At 34.7% G+C, this 19,492-nt stretch overlaps 2 protein-coding genes across 55 annotated transcripts in view; one reads left to right on the forward strand and one right to left on the reverse strand.

Moving 5' to 3' along the window:
• Positions 1-11,753, forward strand: part of zgc:162344 — a 37,966-nt gene extending 26,213 nt beyond the window's left edge. For 4 of the 5 annotated variants that reach the window (XR_015519639.2, XM_087300079.2, XM_087300077.2 and 1 more), the window contains exon 11: positions 11,363-11,753. Coding sequence is in view for 4 of the 5 variants with exons in the window: in XM_087300079.2 (XP_087156205.1) it covers positions 11,363-11,570 (208 nt within the window). In the remaining variant the exon portion in view is untranslated. The remainder of the gene's footprint in view (positions 1-11,362) is intronic. The other variant, NM_001083836.2, reaches the window with a different exon arrangement.
• A 2,598-nt stretch (positions 11,754-14,351) lies between these two features.
• Positions 14,352-19,492, reverse strand: part of celf4 (CUGBP, Elav-like family member 4) — a 257,699-nt gene continuing 252,558 nt past the window's right edge. For 49 of the 50 annotated variants that reach the window (XM_087299561.1, XM_087299548.1, XM_087299560.1 and 46 more), the window contains one exon: positions 14,352-17,839. The gene's annotated coding sequence lies outside the window, so the exon portion shown is untranslated. The remainder of the gene's footprint in view (positions 17,840-19,492) is intronic. The other variant, NM_001002562.2, reaches the window with a different exon arrangement.

Below are 19,492 nucleotides of genomic sequence, written 5' to 3' on the forward strand. Positions count from 1 at the left end.
AATAATATATAGTAATATTGTATCTGTAATAATATAAAAACTTTATTATAAATTAATTTTAAAAAGGGGATAATTATATAAGGATCTAGGAATTATTATCATTAGAATTATAAGATAAACTGAACCATTTATACACTGAAAATAATAATAAACTACCTTGAATTGTTCCCATAGTCTTTATAGTCATTAAAGAAAAAAAAATGATGTACAGTAAAAATCCAAATACTCAATATGCAGAAACCATATTAATTTATCAGGTAAAATTAGGTACATTTGATATTAAATTGATTTTTAATTAACAAATGCTTGTGTGTCCTTATAAATCTCAGGATGTTTGATAGTCCATCATGGGAAACACACTAAACAGGAACATACTCTGAGCAGATTGTGTTTGCACTGTCCAACTATATGAAAATTTTTAAGTATGGAAGATCAATATTTATTGTAGCTTACGCTCTAGAGAGCAATGCATCTTTGCATTATTCAAACTAAACTTGATTTGAAGAAATCAATGAATTCAGTGGATCTGTAGTTTTATTTATATATCTTTTTAAGAAGCAAGAAGTTGGACACCGCCGGGCTATCTCCTAAACAACCTCAGGTCTGGCCCGAAGTTCTGATGTATTTGATGCTAGAGGGACACCCTAAATACAACAATCCTGTCAGCCTACAGTCAATCAATAGACAAGCACTTTATTAAAACAAGTTTGCTTTAAAGGGAAAAAGATGCCATGGGGGGGAAAAAAAACTCAGGATAATGAAAATGATTATGGATGTCTCGGGTCTGCTTGAGTACATCACATTTCACTCTGTTTTTTTATTGGCAGAATTATTGATGTGTGTGTGAACCCAATAACTGATTATTGCATGATAACACACTTAGATATGTCTTATCTTTCACTTTGAGGGATTTTAAAGTTCCTGCTAAGGCCAGTGTCACTTTGTTGTCCTGCACCGTTTGTGGAGAAAAATGAATGAATTATGTTTTGCGGAGTAGGGTCTGTTTGCGGACTGCAAGACAGGGGTGTAAGCTGAAGGGGCATAACTTGTAGAATAATACACTTTCCCCAACCCTAAACCTAGCCATCACAGTTATTAACGTCTACACCTTCCCCAACCCTAAACCCAACCACCACAGTTATTAACGTCTACACCTTCCCCAACCCTAAACCCAACCACCACAGTTATTAACGTCTACACCTTCCCCAACCCTAAACCCAACCACCACAGTTATTAACGTCTACACCTTCCCCAACTCTAAACCCAACCACCACAGTTATTAACGTCTACACCTTCCCCAACCCTAAACCCAACCATCACAGTTATTAACGTCTACACCTTCCCCAACCCTAAACACAACCATCACAGTTATTAACATCTACACCTTCCCCAACCCTAAACCCAACCATCACAGTTATTAACGTCTACACCTTCCCCAACCCTAAACCCAACCATCACAGTTATTAACGTCTACACCTTCCCCAACCCTAAACCCAACCATCACAGTTATTAACGTCTACACCTTCCCCAACCCTAAACACAACCATCACAGTTATTAACATCTACACCTTCCCCAACCCTAAACCCAACCATCACAGTTATTAACGTCTACACCTTCCCCAACCCTAAACACAACCATCACAGTTATTAACGTCTACACCTTCCCCAACCCTAAACCCAACCACCACAGTTATTAACGTCTACACCTTCCCCAACCCTAAACCCAACCACCACAGTTATTAACGTCTACACCTTCCCCAACCCTAAACCCAACCATCACAGTTATTAACGTCTACACCTTCCCCAACCCTAAACCCAACCACCACAGTTATTAACGTCTACACCTTCCCCAACCCTAAACCCAACCACCACAGTTATTAACGTCTACACCTTCCCCAACCCTAAACCCAACCATCACAGTTATTAACGTCTACACCTTCCCCAATCCTAAACCCAACCATCACAGTTATTAACGTCTACACCTTCCCCAACCCTAAACACAACCATCACAGTTATTAACGTCTACACCTTCCCCAACCCTAAACCCAACCATCACAGTTATTAACATCTACACCTTCCCCAACCCTAAACCCAACCATCACAGTTATTAACGTCTACACCTTCCCCAACCTTAAACCCAACCATCACAGCTATTAACGTCTACACCTTCCCCAACCCTAAACCCAACCATTACAGTTTTTAACGTCTACACCTTCCCCAACCCTAAACCCAACCATTACAGTTTTTAACGTCTATACCTACTACAACCCTAAACCCAACCATCACAGCTATTAACATCTTTACATACCACAACTTGTAATGATGGAGGTGAGACTAGCGGTCGCTGTTTCTAGTTATCCAAAGCTGTATTACTTATTAAATATTACAATATTAATTTTTTTTACTTAAACCTTTTTTAACGTCTACTCTTTCCCCAAACCTAATCCCAACCATCATAGTTATTAACGCACAACCACCACAAGTTGAGGAGGCTTTTATACTTGACGAGCTTGCCATTGTACTGTTATTTGCAACCACAGGGGGCGATGCCGAGTAGGCTAACTGTCATGACAAAACAGATGAAGTAATCAGCAAGTGGAGTTGCATGTAGACTATATTTTAGCAACCAGACTTCAATAATCCCACAAGTTTCACATGAGCAATAAAACTGTAAAAAAAAATGTGTATTGGCAAAACATAATATGCAGAATTTAATAAGAATATGTTAATTAATAATTACAATGACAATTTAAAATGTTTTTGTTTAATATTGTCCAGTATTTAATACCTTAAAAATATTAAGCGAAATCCATTTATGGCATTTGTACTGTCCACTCACATTTCCTTTTAGAAGAGAAAAAAGTCTTGATCTTGTTCAGGAGAGTGAACTGCACTGTAAGTGTCACAAAAGAGATGAATTATGCAGTCATACTGATAAAACTCCTCAACCGCTGAAAGAATCGTCAAAACAATACACTTATCGAGCCACGTTCCTCCTTCAAATTACTTCGACCATTTTAAATTAACCTGTGCAGGCTTAGGCCATCTTTTGTAAACTCCTCTTCACTTTACAAGGGGAACATTTTTTTGAATTGTGTATCTTATTAAAATTTTCAGGGCTGTGTTGATAAGAGTTGAAGTGAGAAATGTCAGCGGTCCTGTGCTGCTTCTCAGCTTACTATTGATTTAGAAGAAAATTGACATGCAGTTTTGTCGGCATTTGGGCGTTTAGGATTTTTTTTCATAATACTGTTTGGGCTACAAATTTGTTTGGGCTCTCATGCGTGTCGGACATTTTTAATGAGAACAGTAAAATAGCTGGAGTCAGAGGCGGAGGAAACTGATAAACTGTCTTTTGTTTGGAATTACTGAAGTAGAACCCGTTTCTTTCTTTGTGTCTTTTTCCCTCTCTCTGTATTTTACTCTTTCTTTCTCACATTGATGGGAGAATCTTTTTTTTTTAATGCTCCGGTTTGGAAAATAATTTATGAGGTAGAGATTTTAGTATGTTTTTATCTTATTTTTCCACCTTTATTCAGAAACACTCTGCAAGAGTATTGAAAATTGTTCTGATCCAAGTGAAGACTGCTTTGCTTAGAAGTCATTTTAATTAAATAGATTTTATAGTAATAATTTTATGTAATATATTTTATTGATGTAGTATTATACATTACAAATTGCACACATTTGGGTCAAAGACGAGATGTTCTATTTTGTTTATAACATCAAATTATTCTTGTTGTCTTCTGTAAATTATAGCAGAGATGCTCATTTCGGTTAATTTTTCCAACTGAAAAATGCTGCTGGTTAACCGAACGTTAACCATTAACCAGTCAGATTAATATTAGATTATTATTTCATTTTTAAAAATTAATTGACGTGTCTATTTTCTGACACACAAACTATTGCATTTTAAAACACTGATGTATTTTAACCTGCAGGGTTTCCAACAGCAAAAAAAAAAAAGATTAACATAAATAAAAACAATAAAATAAATAGGCTTGCCCCAGATAGTTACACTTGAATTCCAAATTTAAATTACAAATTGAAAACACTGACTGAATCCTTTTTAAGAACCAGCATAGTCTATTTTTACCAGTTACGTTTTTTTTCTTCCATCAATTAAAAATGGCAGGCTACTTCAAATCGATTGCTACATGGAAAATATGCATTTAATTAATACTCAGCTGTAATTCTTGTATCACAAACCTCTGTCCACATTTGTAATAGACTAATTTGAGGGATGTAAACAAAAACAATGTTCCTAACGTATTTTCTGTTTTAAATCTTATATCTCTATAGCTTCTGAGAATCCAAAAAGAGCCACATAATGATAAATAATGTTATGATAGCTGTTTTAACATTAAGTTATGATTGAATCGCCTCTTATTACAGTTATTAAATAGTTTGATAACAAGCAAGAAATGTTTATGGGCCAATGACATGATCACATTGAAATGGTTTATAGAAGATTGTCTTGAGCATCTGGTTTTACCTAAGCATCAGCGCTGGAGTTATCATTATGTAAAAATCAAGTAAATTATTGGATTTGTTTGATTCATAGATTAAGCTATGTATAGGCTATTAAGAACTATTAAAAATCTGTATTTTTTCAAACTGATTTTTAATTTTTTTATTTTGTTAGTTGTACACTTAATCATTAAAACTATATCTGTTGTGTTTGAGCGGTGCAGAGTTTGCGGCTTCTTTCATCACTTGTGCAAAGACACTGAGGTGTTTCTGACGCAGATTCAGTATACAGACAATCACTATCGGGGCTGGTTTGGCATCAACTTTTCTGTGTAACTGTGACCAGCAATATCCTTCTTTCTCTCCTTCAATTTTGCTTCATTGACAAGTATGTCTGTAGTTGCAGATACCAACTGATAATAATGCATCCTTGCAGTTAACAGTTAATCAGTTAATGTGAGCATCCGTAATAGCAAAAATATAGTATTTTATATAAAATATATAAAATATAGTATATAAAAACAAACAGGACTAATATAATGCACAGAACAAAATGTAAAGCTGCATTACACTTTTATTGTTTTTATGTTTGAAAACACTTTTTTTTGTCACTGACCTTTACTAATAATATTATTATTTTAAAATTAGTTGTATCTTTTTTTTGTAATTCCAAAAGTTTGCTACAATAATAAAGTGACTTAAATACTGGCTCAACGCTGCTCAGCTCTACTTTTTCATTTCAGGGATCTTGAACTGCGTTTCCAACCCTTAGCTGATCCGTTGAATGAACAGATAGCATTTGGGATTAGCAGACCTCCTCTTAAGTGATATTAATGTCTCATGGTCATTCGCCAGTGGACCTTGTGAAAAGCAATGAAAGCGTTTGGGTAAATATGACTGCCAAACACATTAGCATTCTCTCCGGCAATTTCCTCTACCAACGCCCTAACATCCCCCTCCCCCGCCCAAACTACACCTACTCCTTCCCTTGTTATAGATTGTGACCGGCGGTAAGAAATGCATTATTCATATCGGCAATGTCGTTCGTTGATGGATGGCTGTTTGAGAGGCCTGTCCGTTAAATAAATCAACAAATAAAAATGCTAATTCTCACATTTCAAGAGGGAGCCTTGCCAAAGTCCCACCCCATCAGCCATCCACCCAGCGTAAGCTCTCTTTCTCTTCCTCGTTCCCTCCAATGCAAATGGGCAGGAGAATTGTCGGATGGCAAATCGATTGCCATTTGCCAAAATGACAAAATGAGATTCCCGGATTGGACGTTACACTATTGTTGTCATAAGTACTGGATGTAAATGAAACCTAGATTCAAGTTTCAGGCTTAAAAGGAAAAGAACATTAAGCTACTTGACCTATTATGATGTCTTGAACTATTTGAAGCATTTTTTTTTATTGTGAGTGAATATTTTAAGCTGTAGACTGACAGTGAGTATTTCTTGTAAGTATCTGTGCATTCGGATAGATGAAGCATACCTGACAGATAAAGTTATGTGCATTTCTTTAAAAAAATCACTTGGCAATATCTATTATGCTACAGAAAATATGATAATAACCAACATATGCAATATTAGCAGAGCAAAATTGCAGGAGTAAAAGTACTGGAATACAGTTTGACAGATTTACCATGCAAAAACAATGTAAGTGTCAACATTAGATGTGTCATGCTGTTGCTGAAATGCAACTGGAAATTGTATATGTGACATGTAGTCAGTTATCAGGATTACATATGGAAGTATGCATAAAGAAGAGGTGGCAGAGTCTTGTTCTTTGGCAAACCCTATTTGGACATTATTTTAAGAAATTGTGGATTCACCAACCATCTTTATTAGGTACTAATAAAGCCAGATCAGCCAAGCACATAGCAGTGCTTTACAGCATGTAGACATGCCTGATGTAAAGTGCCTCAAAATGGAGAAGAAAGGTGATTTTAAAGAACTTGTTGGTACCAGATGAGCTGGTCTAAGTATTTCAGAAACTTCTGATCTGTACATACAGATCTTAAAAGTTTACAAAGACTGGTCAGAAAAAGAGAAAATATCTAGAGAGAAGCAGTTATGTGTGTGAAAATGCGTTGTTAATGCGAGAAGAGAATGACCAGACTGATAGTTCAGCAAGACCATCTCTGAATGCACAAACCTTGAAGCAGATGAGCTACAGCAGAAGATTAATTAAATTTGCTGCTTGTTTACGCTACTTATTTCAAATGAGTTGAAACAACACATTTTTTTAGGACAACTGGTTTTTTTAATCCTTGTGAATTTGTAAAAATAATTGAGTTAACATGATGTGTGCTGGGACAACGTGAAGGAATTGTGTGAAATCCATCATTTTCTTTTTACAGTGCAGGCTCATGATTAGGAAAAAGTTTCCCTTGTTTTAGTCTTGATTTCTGTTGCAACATTTGGATAGTAGATTCTGGAATCTTAAATAGAAAACGAAGCAGTCTATCCATCAGTCAGTCTATCCCACTAGCAAAGTATAAATAAATTTTTAATGCAATGCATCATTGCTCGTCTTTTGCCTAAACAATCATAGAATGCACTATAAAAGAGTCAAATAAAAAGTGACAAATATCAACAGAAATCTTACTCATAAATTTATTTTGTACTTTACTCAAGTTTATCGATTAATAATTAATTATTTTTCCCAGTGATTTCATAAAGACGGTAAGGCTGCATGCTAAGGTTTAAACATATAAAATATATATTTTTTTTAATGCCAGTAGTCAGAACAAGTGTGCAGCGTCCCAGTTTGTCCTAAAAGTATGTATTTTTAAGGAGTATGTAACCGAGTATGCAAACTTTGACATACTACTTCCTCAACAATGGACCATTATGTTGCTTAGTTGCTTTTTCAATCATCTTGTCACATCATCCAGATTTCTTTTATTTTTAATTTCCTACCATATTGGTGATGCAGCAGCAGATTAATCTGCTATTCGCTGATCTTTCATGAAGAGAAGTCTTCAAAGGTGTTCGTATAATTCAGCATATAGAAGTTGACCCTACATGTCTTATAAAAGTTCACATTGTTGATGCTGATGAAAAATAACTCTGAAAACCTCAAATAAATATATTGCAGAAGGTTAGACGTTAAGAATCATTAAAACAACTAAAACCTCTCCAGTTAACCGTCGATCTTGCACATCCTCCATGTTTGTAGTTTGCTAACACTAAAAAACAAAAAAACTTGTAATTCCAATCAAATTTATGTACATGTTAGAGGTTAGAGTACGCACAGGTCTGCGGTTTAAATTCCTACTGGGAATAGTTGACCACCAGGGTAACTTTGAAATACTAACTTCAACAAACTGTAATTTGCGACATATACTAATATGATTATCAAATACTCTTTGTAATGGATATTGTGCAAACCAGAATTGTGAAGCATATTTTGCTAATTGTGAATGGTCGCTACCTCTAGAGCTCAGGGTCAGAACCATAACAGTGGTTAACAAACTGCAGTGGCTTCAGGAGGTCTGTCAAAGGACCAGCTTCTTGGAGGTCTTGGTAAAGTGTGAAGTGAGATCAATTGTTCTGCAGCCCTCAGGGAAGTGGAGGTTTGCGATCTTTGGCAGCAGAACACAATGCAGGATGTGTTCCAAAGCTTCTGTAGGGCACCTTCATGAGTGCCAGCATGAGGAGAACAGGTGCTCAGGAACCCCACAGAGCTACCTGTGTGCAAACATGTGTTCAACACTCTGGGGATCAATCTGTCAGCCTCAACTCATCTTTACAGATTCACCAATTCACTCAGCCCTCACCAAGTCAACCGAAATAGACATTGGGAGGAGGAGTAGTTTTAGGTTTTAAAGAGAGGAGGAGAAGAGGAGGATCAGGGATATCAGATTTTACTTTATACTAATGGGTTTCATAGAAAAGTTATTTTGACTACTATTTTCTACCCAAAGTAAAGCTGTTGGATTGGCAAGCTCCAAAGTTCAGTCATCTGAAAAGGCTGTGATCCATGCACTTGGTTGTTTTCGTGTAAATATGAACGTTTTTCTGATGCGTAGTTTGCAAGTGGTTCAATAGATGCTTTGAAAAGTGAATTCTGTCCGAGTTGTTCATCGTATAACACTCCCCTATTTACCAGTTGACAATGGATGATTTTGATTATTAAAACCTTTTTTACTTAAATTTTTATTTAAATTTCAGTCTTTTAATTTCTAACAGTATGGATACATTTTACTATATTTACTATACTTTACTCTGATCAATGTATTAAAAAAGGGCAATTTAAATTTGGCTGAGAACTTAAGTTAAATGGGAACAGCATCAAATAGACATTAACAAAATGACAATTTTGCATAAATCTTTTGCATTGTTTGATTTATTTCAATGCATTATTTAATGACTAAATAATTATATTGAATCTTAAAGTAATGGTTCACTCAAAAATAAATATTGTCATTTACTCAGCCTTGTTTTCTTGTCTTTGTTAACAAAAAGAAGATATGTCCGTAAAAGTTGACCTTCCATAGTTGTTTTTCCTACCGTGAAAGTCAATGGTTAAAGATTTTCAGCTTTCTTCAAAATATCTTCCTTTGTATTTAACCAACAACAGAAAATTATAAAGGTTTGCAAATACTTGAGGGTGAGCAAATATTAAGTAAATATTTTTTTTGCTAAACTATCCCTTTAAAATCGACAGGTATATTTGTACTACCTTTTCTGCATGTATCAAAAATAAACCCCAGATGGTGAACAAAATTGGAAAAATGTTGACTGAAGCGAATACAATATTTCGTTGAATAATGAAAAGGACTTAAACAACAGATTAAAAAGAAAATAAATACTTTTTATATCAAATTATATACAAAAAATCATTCTGCACTTAAATAGCACAAAAATTCATTAAAATCTAATTTCAAGTGGAGTCTGACATGAGCAGTTGCTGTCTAAACTGAGTGCTCCAAATCAGTCACTTGTAATGTTCCCTCAGTTATGATGTTGTCTTAGAAGGCGGCTACCTATGCAGCCTGTAAACATGTCACTAGATTTGAACCAGAGCTAAAGTGTCGCTCAAGGAGGATGGAAGTTCAGCATTCTGACAACCTTTAATTTCTATTTACTTTTCTTTGAAAACTCATCAGGTGTAGCTGTCTGACACTTTTATGATATCAAAAAGTGTCAGACAGAAAGGAAATAGTGGATAATCATCGCTATCATGGTTGTGTAGCAAATACAGCTTTCACACGTCAGTTGATGACACTGTTTTCTGCCTCTCATAAGAGCTGATACACACACACACACACACACACACACACACACACACACACACACACACACACACACACACACACACAGTTGTGTCTGAATAGCCACTCATCCCTCTGCTGCATGGATGCAAATCAATGCTGTTTAGAATGAGCAGTGAATTATGTTAGCAGCATCAGTGGAGCGTGCTTTAAGAATTCATGTTTTATATCTGAAATGTGCGCGTCTGTACTCGATGAATAATTTATTAAGCACCTCAACTGAGGGGTTGAATCTTTATTAGCTTAATCTTTGTTTATTTATCCTTTTATTTATTTATCTCCTCGCTCAGCTCTTTTATTTCTCCTGCCAAACTAGGGGAAAAAAAAACATGCCTGTTCTTCATACGCAGCCTAAGGCCACACATTTCAAAGCCCGTGAACTCCGTTGTCTAGTCAGATGCAACATTGTTGTTTTAATGTAGGGCAATCTGAATTGTATGCACAGTACAGTGAAAATTATTAGCCTTTCTGTGCATTTTTCTTTTTGAAATGTTTCCTAAATGATGTTTAACAGAGCAGGGAAATTTTCATAGTATTTAATAATTTTTTATCTTCTGAAGAAAGTCCATTTTTGTTTTATTTCGGCTTGAATAAAAACAGTTAATTAATTAAAACCATTTTATGGTTAATATTATTCGTCCCGTTAAGCAGTATTTTTATTTGATTTTTTAAAAAATTTGTCCACAGCAGTGGTCCCCAACTTTTATCACCGCGGACTGATCAAAGCTTAACAATTTTACCACGGCCCGGGGGGTGGGTGTATATAGATTGCTAATTGACCATCAACTGTTTTCTCAGAGTTGCTTGCAGCATTCTATAGATGCTTTCAATTGGGTGAGCCTGGAAGATGTGAGCACATTGTGCCCCTTGCCTGCGCTGCTCCCAGTATGTGCACACAAGCCACACGCCTCCATTAGAAATACTGAACTTGCGTGCGGAAAAGATGTGCTATTTAAACGGCCACTATCATTTGTGATCTCCAGCAGTTGATCTTTTTTTATTAACAAATGTGTTGCGGATCCATACCTTTGACAGTTTGTGGATCCTGCACTGAGCTTTTTCCCTTTCGCAAAGACGTTTTCCAAAGACATCTGTCTGTTTCTTACTCATTTTGCTAGCTTGTGGGTTAAATTTTGGCGATCAAGTGACCAAGATGTAATTGAGAGAATACGGTCATTTTTTTTAAATAAAAGATCATTCAGACTCGAAGAATAAATAAAACGGAAACAATTCATGATTTCTTGTGTGGCTTGGTACCAATTGATCCATAGACTGGTAGCAGTCCGAGGCTCGGGGGTTTGGGACCACTGGTCTACAGAACAAACCATTTTTATACAGTGGCTTGCCTAATTAACCAATCTTACCTAGTTAAGCCTTTAAATAGCACTTTAAGCTGAATACTACTGTCTTGAACAGTACCAATCAAATATTATCTACTGTCATAATGGCAAAGATAAAATAAATGAGTTTGATTGGGGGAAAGATATACAGGGGAGTAATAATTTAGGGGGGCTCATAATTCTGACTTCAATTGTAAATGACTTGTATGTGACTTGAACAGTTTTATTCTGGCATATAAACATTTATGCTGACTCATGATTTTTTTATTGTCAGGTTGGACGACTCTTTGATTGAGCTCCTGGACATTTTTAGTCCTGTTTCCAATCCAGAGACGCACCGAAACAAACCCTCATCCCGAAATACTTTCATCGCCCCTCCATCCTCTAACAAGACCCTTTGCTCTCCGTTTGGGCCCAGCCGATCTGCTCTGCAAGACCTGGAGGAGAGTGAGATTTTAGAAGACATTTTTTTCATCTGTTGAAGGGTGAAAACGGATGCTCAGGTTGTGAAACAAGAACTCACTATTAACCATTCTTGTGCTCTTAATTCTGCCTTATTAGTGACTTAAAAAATGACGGTCTTAATTTTTTGTATTTTTTTTCCTCATGACGTTGCTGTATTCCAGGTTTATTTTTGCCTTAATAAAAATGTGTTTATTAATAAATGGTGTTGTTTATTCAGTCACAGATGGTTGGGCAGCAGCTCCTCAGGCTTTCCAAGGAACTGACGTAGACTGGCAATGTGTACGATTAAAGAGCTTCTCAAGAACAGTTGCTGTGATCTGTAATGTGTAATCCCACTGTCATCTGAACAAATGAGGAATTCTAGTAAGAGTGATTAGTCAGTAAGATGAAGTTAAAGTCACTGCAGCATTTACCACAAAATCATGCAATTCTGAGTTTCTTGGATGTAACGTATTAAGGGTGCATCGATGTTGTGATTTGGAAAACCTGGACTGAATTGCAAAATACAATCATGACAATTGTATTACCTGCAATTAGTGATGGTCATTTATCCAAAAGATTGATTGTAATATTTAAGCCTATTAAAAATTATATATATATATATATATCTATATATATATATATATATCTATATATATATATATATATAGATATATATATATATATATATATATATAGATATATATATATATATATATATATATATATATATATATATATATATATATATATATATATATATGTGTTTTACAAAAAGAACAGGGCATTTACAGGCACTTAAAAACTCAATTTTAGGGCTTAAAATAAGACCTTAAATCTACTGAAATATTGTGTTGCTGGTCTTGAATTTTTTTTAACAGGTCTTAATTTTCCTTTGTTCACGTATTGCTATACAATCACTAACAATTCATTTGAGCAAAGATTTTACCTTTTTATTTAAAAATATAATTTAATTACTTTCCTTTCAGTAACATTTGCTTAGTTCTCCATTTGTTTACTGCTAATGATACTGACCTGACCTATATTTTATTATTAAATTATTACTATTGTAGACTGAAGTTATGTTTTGTAAAGACAGCTATGTTTTATTTAAACTTTTAGCATTTTTGTAATTGGGCAAGTGAAAATCTTGTCTTACTAGGATATTCATAAAATCCTTAGCATTTAGTCCTGTATAAGTCTAAAATTTCATTCATTATAGTCTCAAAAATGTCTTAAGACTTAAATTTAACTTTGTGAAACCTGTAGAAACCCTGGAAGGACATTATTTTTTTAAGTCCAACCTTATTTTTGTCAATATTTACATTTTGTATGTTGTTTTTTTTTATATAAAAAATGAGCAAAAAAAAGAAAGAATCTAACAAAAAGCTTTTATACTGAGCCAAAAGAAAGTAAGGCAGGCCATTAATTATTGTAGTTGCATTGTGTTATGTTTTCTTGAAAAAAGCAGATCAAGCTAAATTTTTTAGGCTTTCTAAGCTTTTGTGAAATTTTGTTCACTTAAACTGTATACGTGTAATGGTTTTAACTAACTGGCCATGATTTTTAGGACGCACAATAACTAGACATGAATTCTGGATGCACAATATATCAGCGGCAATATTAGTATTGTCCTATAAATGCTATTTTTCATGTCATCATTTTCGATTCTAGAACAAAATTATTCACACATCTTTAAGACAGTAATCTTTTTTGCTTGCTGCTAGCCACTTTTTATTTTATTTTTATTTTTTGATTATTTTACTGATATTTTAATTTAGGTTAATGTTCAGTGACTTGGTTGCTTTATTTATTAATTTCTTTGTTCATGTATTGCTCGCTAATCTGGCCATTAACACCCATACAATCACCAACAATCCACCTCAATAAAACATGTAAGGGACATGAACAGGCAAGGCAAGGCATTACTTACCTTTTAGTAACATCTGCTTAAAAGTTCTCCATTTATTTACTGCCGATGATACTGACTGGTTTATTTTTCATTATTAGAGTTTTACTATTATAAATTAAAATTCTCTTATGTATAGACAAAATCTTGGTTGCTTTGTTTATAAATTTCTTAGATTGTATGTATATATAAAAAAAAAGGATATAGAAAAGATTTGTTGATTTAATACAAATCAGATCACTTCAAACTTTTCTAAAGTAAAATTTTAAAAATAAAATTAGTTTTTCATTGTTTAAGTTTGCCTTTGGTTTTTGCAATCCTGCAGAAAATTTAGAAAAATTATTAGACTTTTTAACAGCTACTACATTGGCTATCGGCCTCCAAACAAGTTAGTGGTTATCTGTATCAGTCAAAAATTAAATATTGTCGTATCCCTATTCTTCATAAAAACAAGTCTTTAACCAATAACATTGTAGCCAGATAAAACGTAAAAAATAAAAACCTGAAAAAATATTTCAGAGGGCTCTACACAATTTTTTCCCCACAACTCATATTTATGATATATTTCAAAGACATTAACATGTCCCTTCACTTTCCTACTCCCTTGCTTTTCCAATATATGCAGCAAATATGCTTTGATACTTCAAACTAGATCTGCGAATCATCTGTATATGCAATGGGATTCAGCCAAACATTGCTTCAGGGCTATTGGTCTAATTTGATCTGAAGTGGTGTAAAGAAAGTTTCAGAGAGAGGGCGAGTGTGTGTGTGTGCATATAAACCCACCACCTTTGAAGTGGTTTGAGAGTACATCAGTCGTGCCACAAATCCATAAACACACAGAGGAAGAGATAAAAAAAAAAAAAAAAAAAGTTGTGTAGACATACAGCAGGAATTGGGACAAGCTTAATGCTGCTTTATTCTACACTGTGCTTTATTACTGGGCTTAAGCGGAAACGCGTCATTCAGTAAAATTACAAAAGAGAGTCTAGGGACCAGAGAAACGTGGAGTTGAGAACAGGGCAGGAGCTGCGGCAGCACTTCCACCGCTAATACAGCTCAATCTCATTGTGATAGGCTTGGCAAAAATCCACAGATACTACCCAGCACGCTCAACTGTGCTCAAAATGTCTGAATTTTTTTCTTCTTTTCATTTTACTGCATTGTTTCTGTAAGTTCAGACTGTTTCTGATGAGTTGAAGACAGTTAGTGCTAATGAAGAACGGCTATAAAACCAGAGTTGCTGAGAGTCTGATGGATTAGTGCAGTTTTTCTTCCATGTTTTCTTTTTTTTTTGTTTCTTTCCAGTGTGTTTGGAAAAAGCAGTGAAGCACATCGGAGTTCTGACAGACGCATGGAATCGCAGAACAGAAGAAAACAGCAGACAGTTCTAACAGGTGCAGCAAAAAACTTTTGACACCAGTCCTTCATGAGTTCTACATTCTCCATAAAGGATTACCCTGATTCTGCCAGTTGCATTGTTCCATTGGGTCTCACGATACAAAAAACATGTAAAAATATACTTTTAAAAAAGCATCTCGAATGACAAAATGATATTCAGAGTGGATACAAACATATTAATAGCTCAAAAATAATAAAATAAAACAATAATTTAATAAATGACATAAATGAAATACATAAATAGGCAAATAAATACTCATGTTGGCAGCAGTTCCAAAAGTGACCTTAAAATGTTCTGATCGAATCTGATTGGCTTCTCGTACGTTTCGTAATCAACCTTACAGCCATACTGCATCTCTAAGGACTAGAGTTTACCTGCTTTTAATTCAGCTTGTTTTGTCTTTAAATTGTCATCCAGTCCTTCTAGATAGAAGTAAAAGACTATAAAATATGCAAACCTATATACAGAGGAACAGAGCAAAAAAGAGAAAAAACATTTACAGTATATTCAGCAGTTCATGTATATACTTATATATATTTATAATAAAACTTCTGTCGTCTTTGTCGGTTTTGTCAACTTTACACTTTTTCCAGATTGCTATGTAAACAGTTGCAGCTGAAAACGGTTAACGAGGAGGAAGATGATGAGCGAGAGAAAGACGGAAAAATCCAACAGACGGAATGCATATCCTGGCAAACGATCCTGGAATACCTGAATGATCATGTGTCGGAAAGATCTAAAAAGGCAAGATGCAAACATTCTCGGAACACGTCAGAAGCGAATTCCCCTTCGAAATGAGGTGAACTATCTACTGCTTGTTTCCCCCCCACTGAATCTTCGTTTATATTTACAATAGTGCCATCTTGTATAATAATAATAACAATAATAGAGCAGTTGCAAAGCATAACCAAAAGTCGTCCTTAAACGCGAGAAAATCGAAAACCTCTTCGAAGCGGCACATGTAAACACGCAATGTGATGCGGATTCTGACGATACTTGTGCAAAAACGTACATAATGCCCACTTCATTGTAACCGTAAGCAGAACACGTCGAGTGGGTGTTTTTCGGTAAATGGCGGTGTCAAGCTGCACAGGTTTGTCAACAAATATTTGAAGGCTTCGCAGATAGCTGTAGCTATAGTAGTCGTGTTTTTGTTTCGTTTGCATTTTTAAAAAGAAGTCGAGTGTTTGCGTTGTTTTGACATCATCATAATAATGAATGGCTGCTAGCGGTGTCGTAGCACAGTGCTGTCAGGTGTATGGACGCACTGCAGACGATTCGACGACGCATGCGCGAACGCGCGACAAAAAAAACGCCAATAACGTTTTTGTTTTTGTTTGTTTGCAAATGAGGCGGGAGGCAGATATGTCCATATTCTGTACTAACGATCCTGATTCTCTTTAAACTCTCAAACGAGAGGAGGCCTTTTTGCATTTGTAAGTAGCATATACACATATATACACAAATTGAATCAGTTTTCTTACCCTTGAACTTATGCTTTTGTATGTGTCTGTGTTTGTTGGCGGATAAGGAACGTGATATATATATATATATAGGATCGAGAGGAATGCCTGCAGATCGCAGCTGCCGATTTTTGAGATATTTTTTTCTCCCAGTGGTAAAAGTCCAAAGCAGAGCAGTGGTTTCAAACTCCAGCTTAAATCTACAAAAAAATTACAGCTCTACATATTGAATAGCCGCTTTCTATATATACACACATATAAAATATATGCATATAAATACATATATGGGTTTTGGGATTAATATCGTATGTATCCATATATATGCTGTACAAGTGCATACATATGAATACATATTGCTCGAATGTCTGCTATACATATACATATCGTATGTACGTTATATATATAAACAGGATTGTTTATCTCAAACCTCTTTAAGATGGTCTCTTAACTACAAGGTCAGGACGTAAGATAGAAAAGGTAAGGCTGCAATATGGAACAACCCTTCCCATGCACCCTTTCTCTCACCACAGAGAAAAACTAGAAGAGAAATAAAAATAAATATTCTTCATTTTGAGCAGTAATTGTAAACTAGCGAAGTGAACGGCCTCAACGGGCCATCAGAAATAGTTCTGCCAGTATTCAAAAGCATATCAGCAATCTATATGTATGCATATAGTCATATATGTTCTTTTTATACATATATCTTTTTTTTTCTTTCTTTTTTTCTTCTTAAATACAACTCTTAAACCGATTGGCACAGCAAGAGATGCAGTGGTCCGATTATGTTACAGGAACAAGTCTTTTTTCGTTTGTTTCTTTTTTTGTTCTTTTCATTTGTGATAAAAAGGTTTGGTCATTTGGTCCCTACACAACTAAGGAATGACAGGTGAGTCTCCCAGCGGACGCAGGCTGTGCTTTATGACAGCCGATGCCGCTGGAAACGGACAGGCACTCCAAGAAAAAAAGTTGGCCATCCCGAGTCGAAGCAAGTTCGTGTCCTGAATTGTCACATCCTTCCAAAAAGTTCTTTCAAGTTTTTTTTTTTTGATCCTTTTTGTTGGTTTCTAAAACAGTTCTTTAAAAAGTTTTCCCAAAGACGTCTTCAATATTACATGATTCCCATCTAAAAGTCTACCGTAGTTTTAAAAAGTGTTTTTCTTCTTCTTCCGTACTACTTATTCAGAGCCTTCCAAGGGCTGGCATTGTTTTCCTTTCTTTCTTTTTTTTCTTTTTTTTTTAAATATATACTTTTGTGTTGGTCTTCAGTAGTGTCCAGTGGTCCTGCAAAATAAGGGCTCGGGGGTTTGGAGAAGGGAGTACGGTATGGTCCGGTAACACCGCGGCTCCCCTGAGTTTAACACTGAAGTCCAAAAAAAAAGGTCCATTGAGCCTCGTGGTGGTGGTGGAAAAATCACACGGCTCCGTCCTCCTCATGTCCCGCTTCAGTTCTATCCCCAGCCCCAATGATCTTGATCTGTTGTGATTTCAAATACATTTGGCATGTTATCAACATGTGTTCCAGCTCTACAAAACCTGTGGAGGAAACACAAAAGAACATGAGTATTTAAAGTCAGGATGAAATGAGTGTGCATGTTACATTTAGTTGTTTTTCATCTTTAAAAAAACTGTCAGAAAGTGTAAAAAAAAACACTTCACACCATTTAACATTTGTGCATTAATTAAAAAAAAGTCCCCTTTACCTAAAAACCTAAAATAAAAGTATCACATTATAATATATTTTTTACACTTTAAAGATTTCTTTAACATCATCAGTCCTGAGGATTGCTTTCAAAACATTTAAGGATTCATTTTAAAATTTTAAATCTTTTGGTTGTGCACTTTTGTTTTTAATAATGAAAAAAAAAAAAACCTAAATGTATAACCTTCTATGTATTATAGCTAAATCTAAGCTGATTTTTAAAATTAATACAATTAAATAAATGAATCATCAGAAACAATGTTTTAGTGCTAAATATTAGTGCTAATTATTAGTCACAAAAAAAAAAAAAAAACCATTTAACATTTGTGCATTAATTAAAAAAAAGTCCCCTTTACCTAAAAACCTAAAATAAAAGTATCACATTATAATATATTTTTTACACTTTAAAGATTTCTTTAACATCATCAGTCCTGAGGATTGCTTTCAAAACATTTAAGGATTCATTTTAAAATTTTAAATCTTTTGGTTGTGCACTTTTGTTTTTAATAATGAAAAAAAAAAACCTAAATGTATAACCTTCTATGTATTATAGCTAAATCTAAGCTGATTTTTAAAATTAATACAATTAAATAAATGAATCATCAGAAACAATGTTTTAGTGCTAAATATTAGTGCTAATTATTAGTGTCACAAAAAAAAAAAAAAAAGAACAAAGTCAGGGTGCCCCCACTCCACCAAACAAAACATACAAATTATTCAATATTTAAAACTCTAAAATCCAAAACCAATACACCCCATTACGTAATTTTAGTTTAATGGCAAAGCAACAGAAAAAAAGGTTTCTTGATGTACACATCCTTAATATAAACACAAAAATATATATTTCATATAGGAATAGAATTCAATTCAATTCATCTTAATTTCATCACTCTGCTGCACAACTTGAACATTATCAATATCATGTGACAGTATTAGGTCTTAGGTATGATAATGGCGATGAGTAGGTCCTGAGACACGCTGTGTCACTCCAACAGAGGCTAGTATGTCTAAAGACCAGACTGTTGTGTCATTTTCATCATCTATATGAATAGTAAATTTAGGGATGGCTGACGTGAAACTGACGTTTCGACACCGCGTTGAGATCCCGAAGCATAAGTGTTTAGAAACACTGCACCGAAGCGTCAATTCCGAGTTTTTTGCTGACCTGCTTCCATCATCTTTTAAAAGTGACTCGTATCCGATCGTCTGCATTTACACAGCACACGGCAAAGGTGCAATGACCAGGAAAAAAAATGTATTTTTGCTTAAATAGTATTGGGATGAAAATATTGCTGTTTTATTGTGCATGTTTTTGATGGCACTTTTTTTTTTAACCTGGTATGAAATACTTTTTTGCCAAAATATATGCTATCAACAGCCAAAATTTTTACAAAAACTGAAATAAGACAAAAATGTTCTTAAATATGCACAGAAGATAACAGGGTCTTTTTTATCCTAAATCACTTAAAATATATAACATGTCTATA

The sequence above is a fragment of the Danio rerio genome, chromosome 21 (assembly GCF_052040795.2).
Source record: "Danio rerio strain M-AB ecotype USA chromosome 21, GRCz13ab, whole genome shotgun sequence".
NCBI classification, from domain to species: Eukaryota; Metazoa; Chordata; class Actinopteri; order Cypriniformes; family Danionidae; genus Danio; species Danio rerio.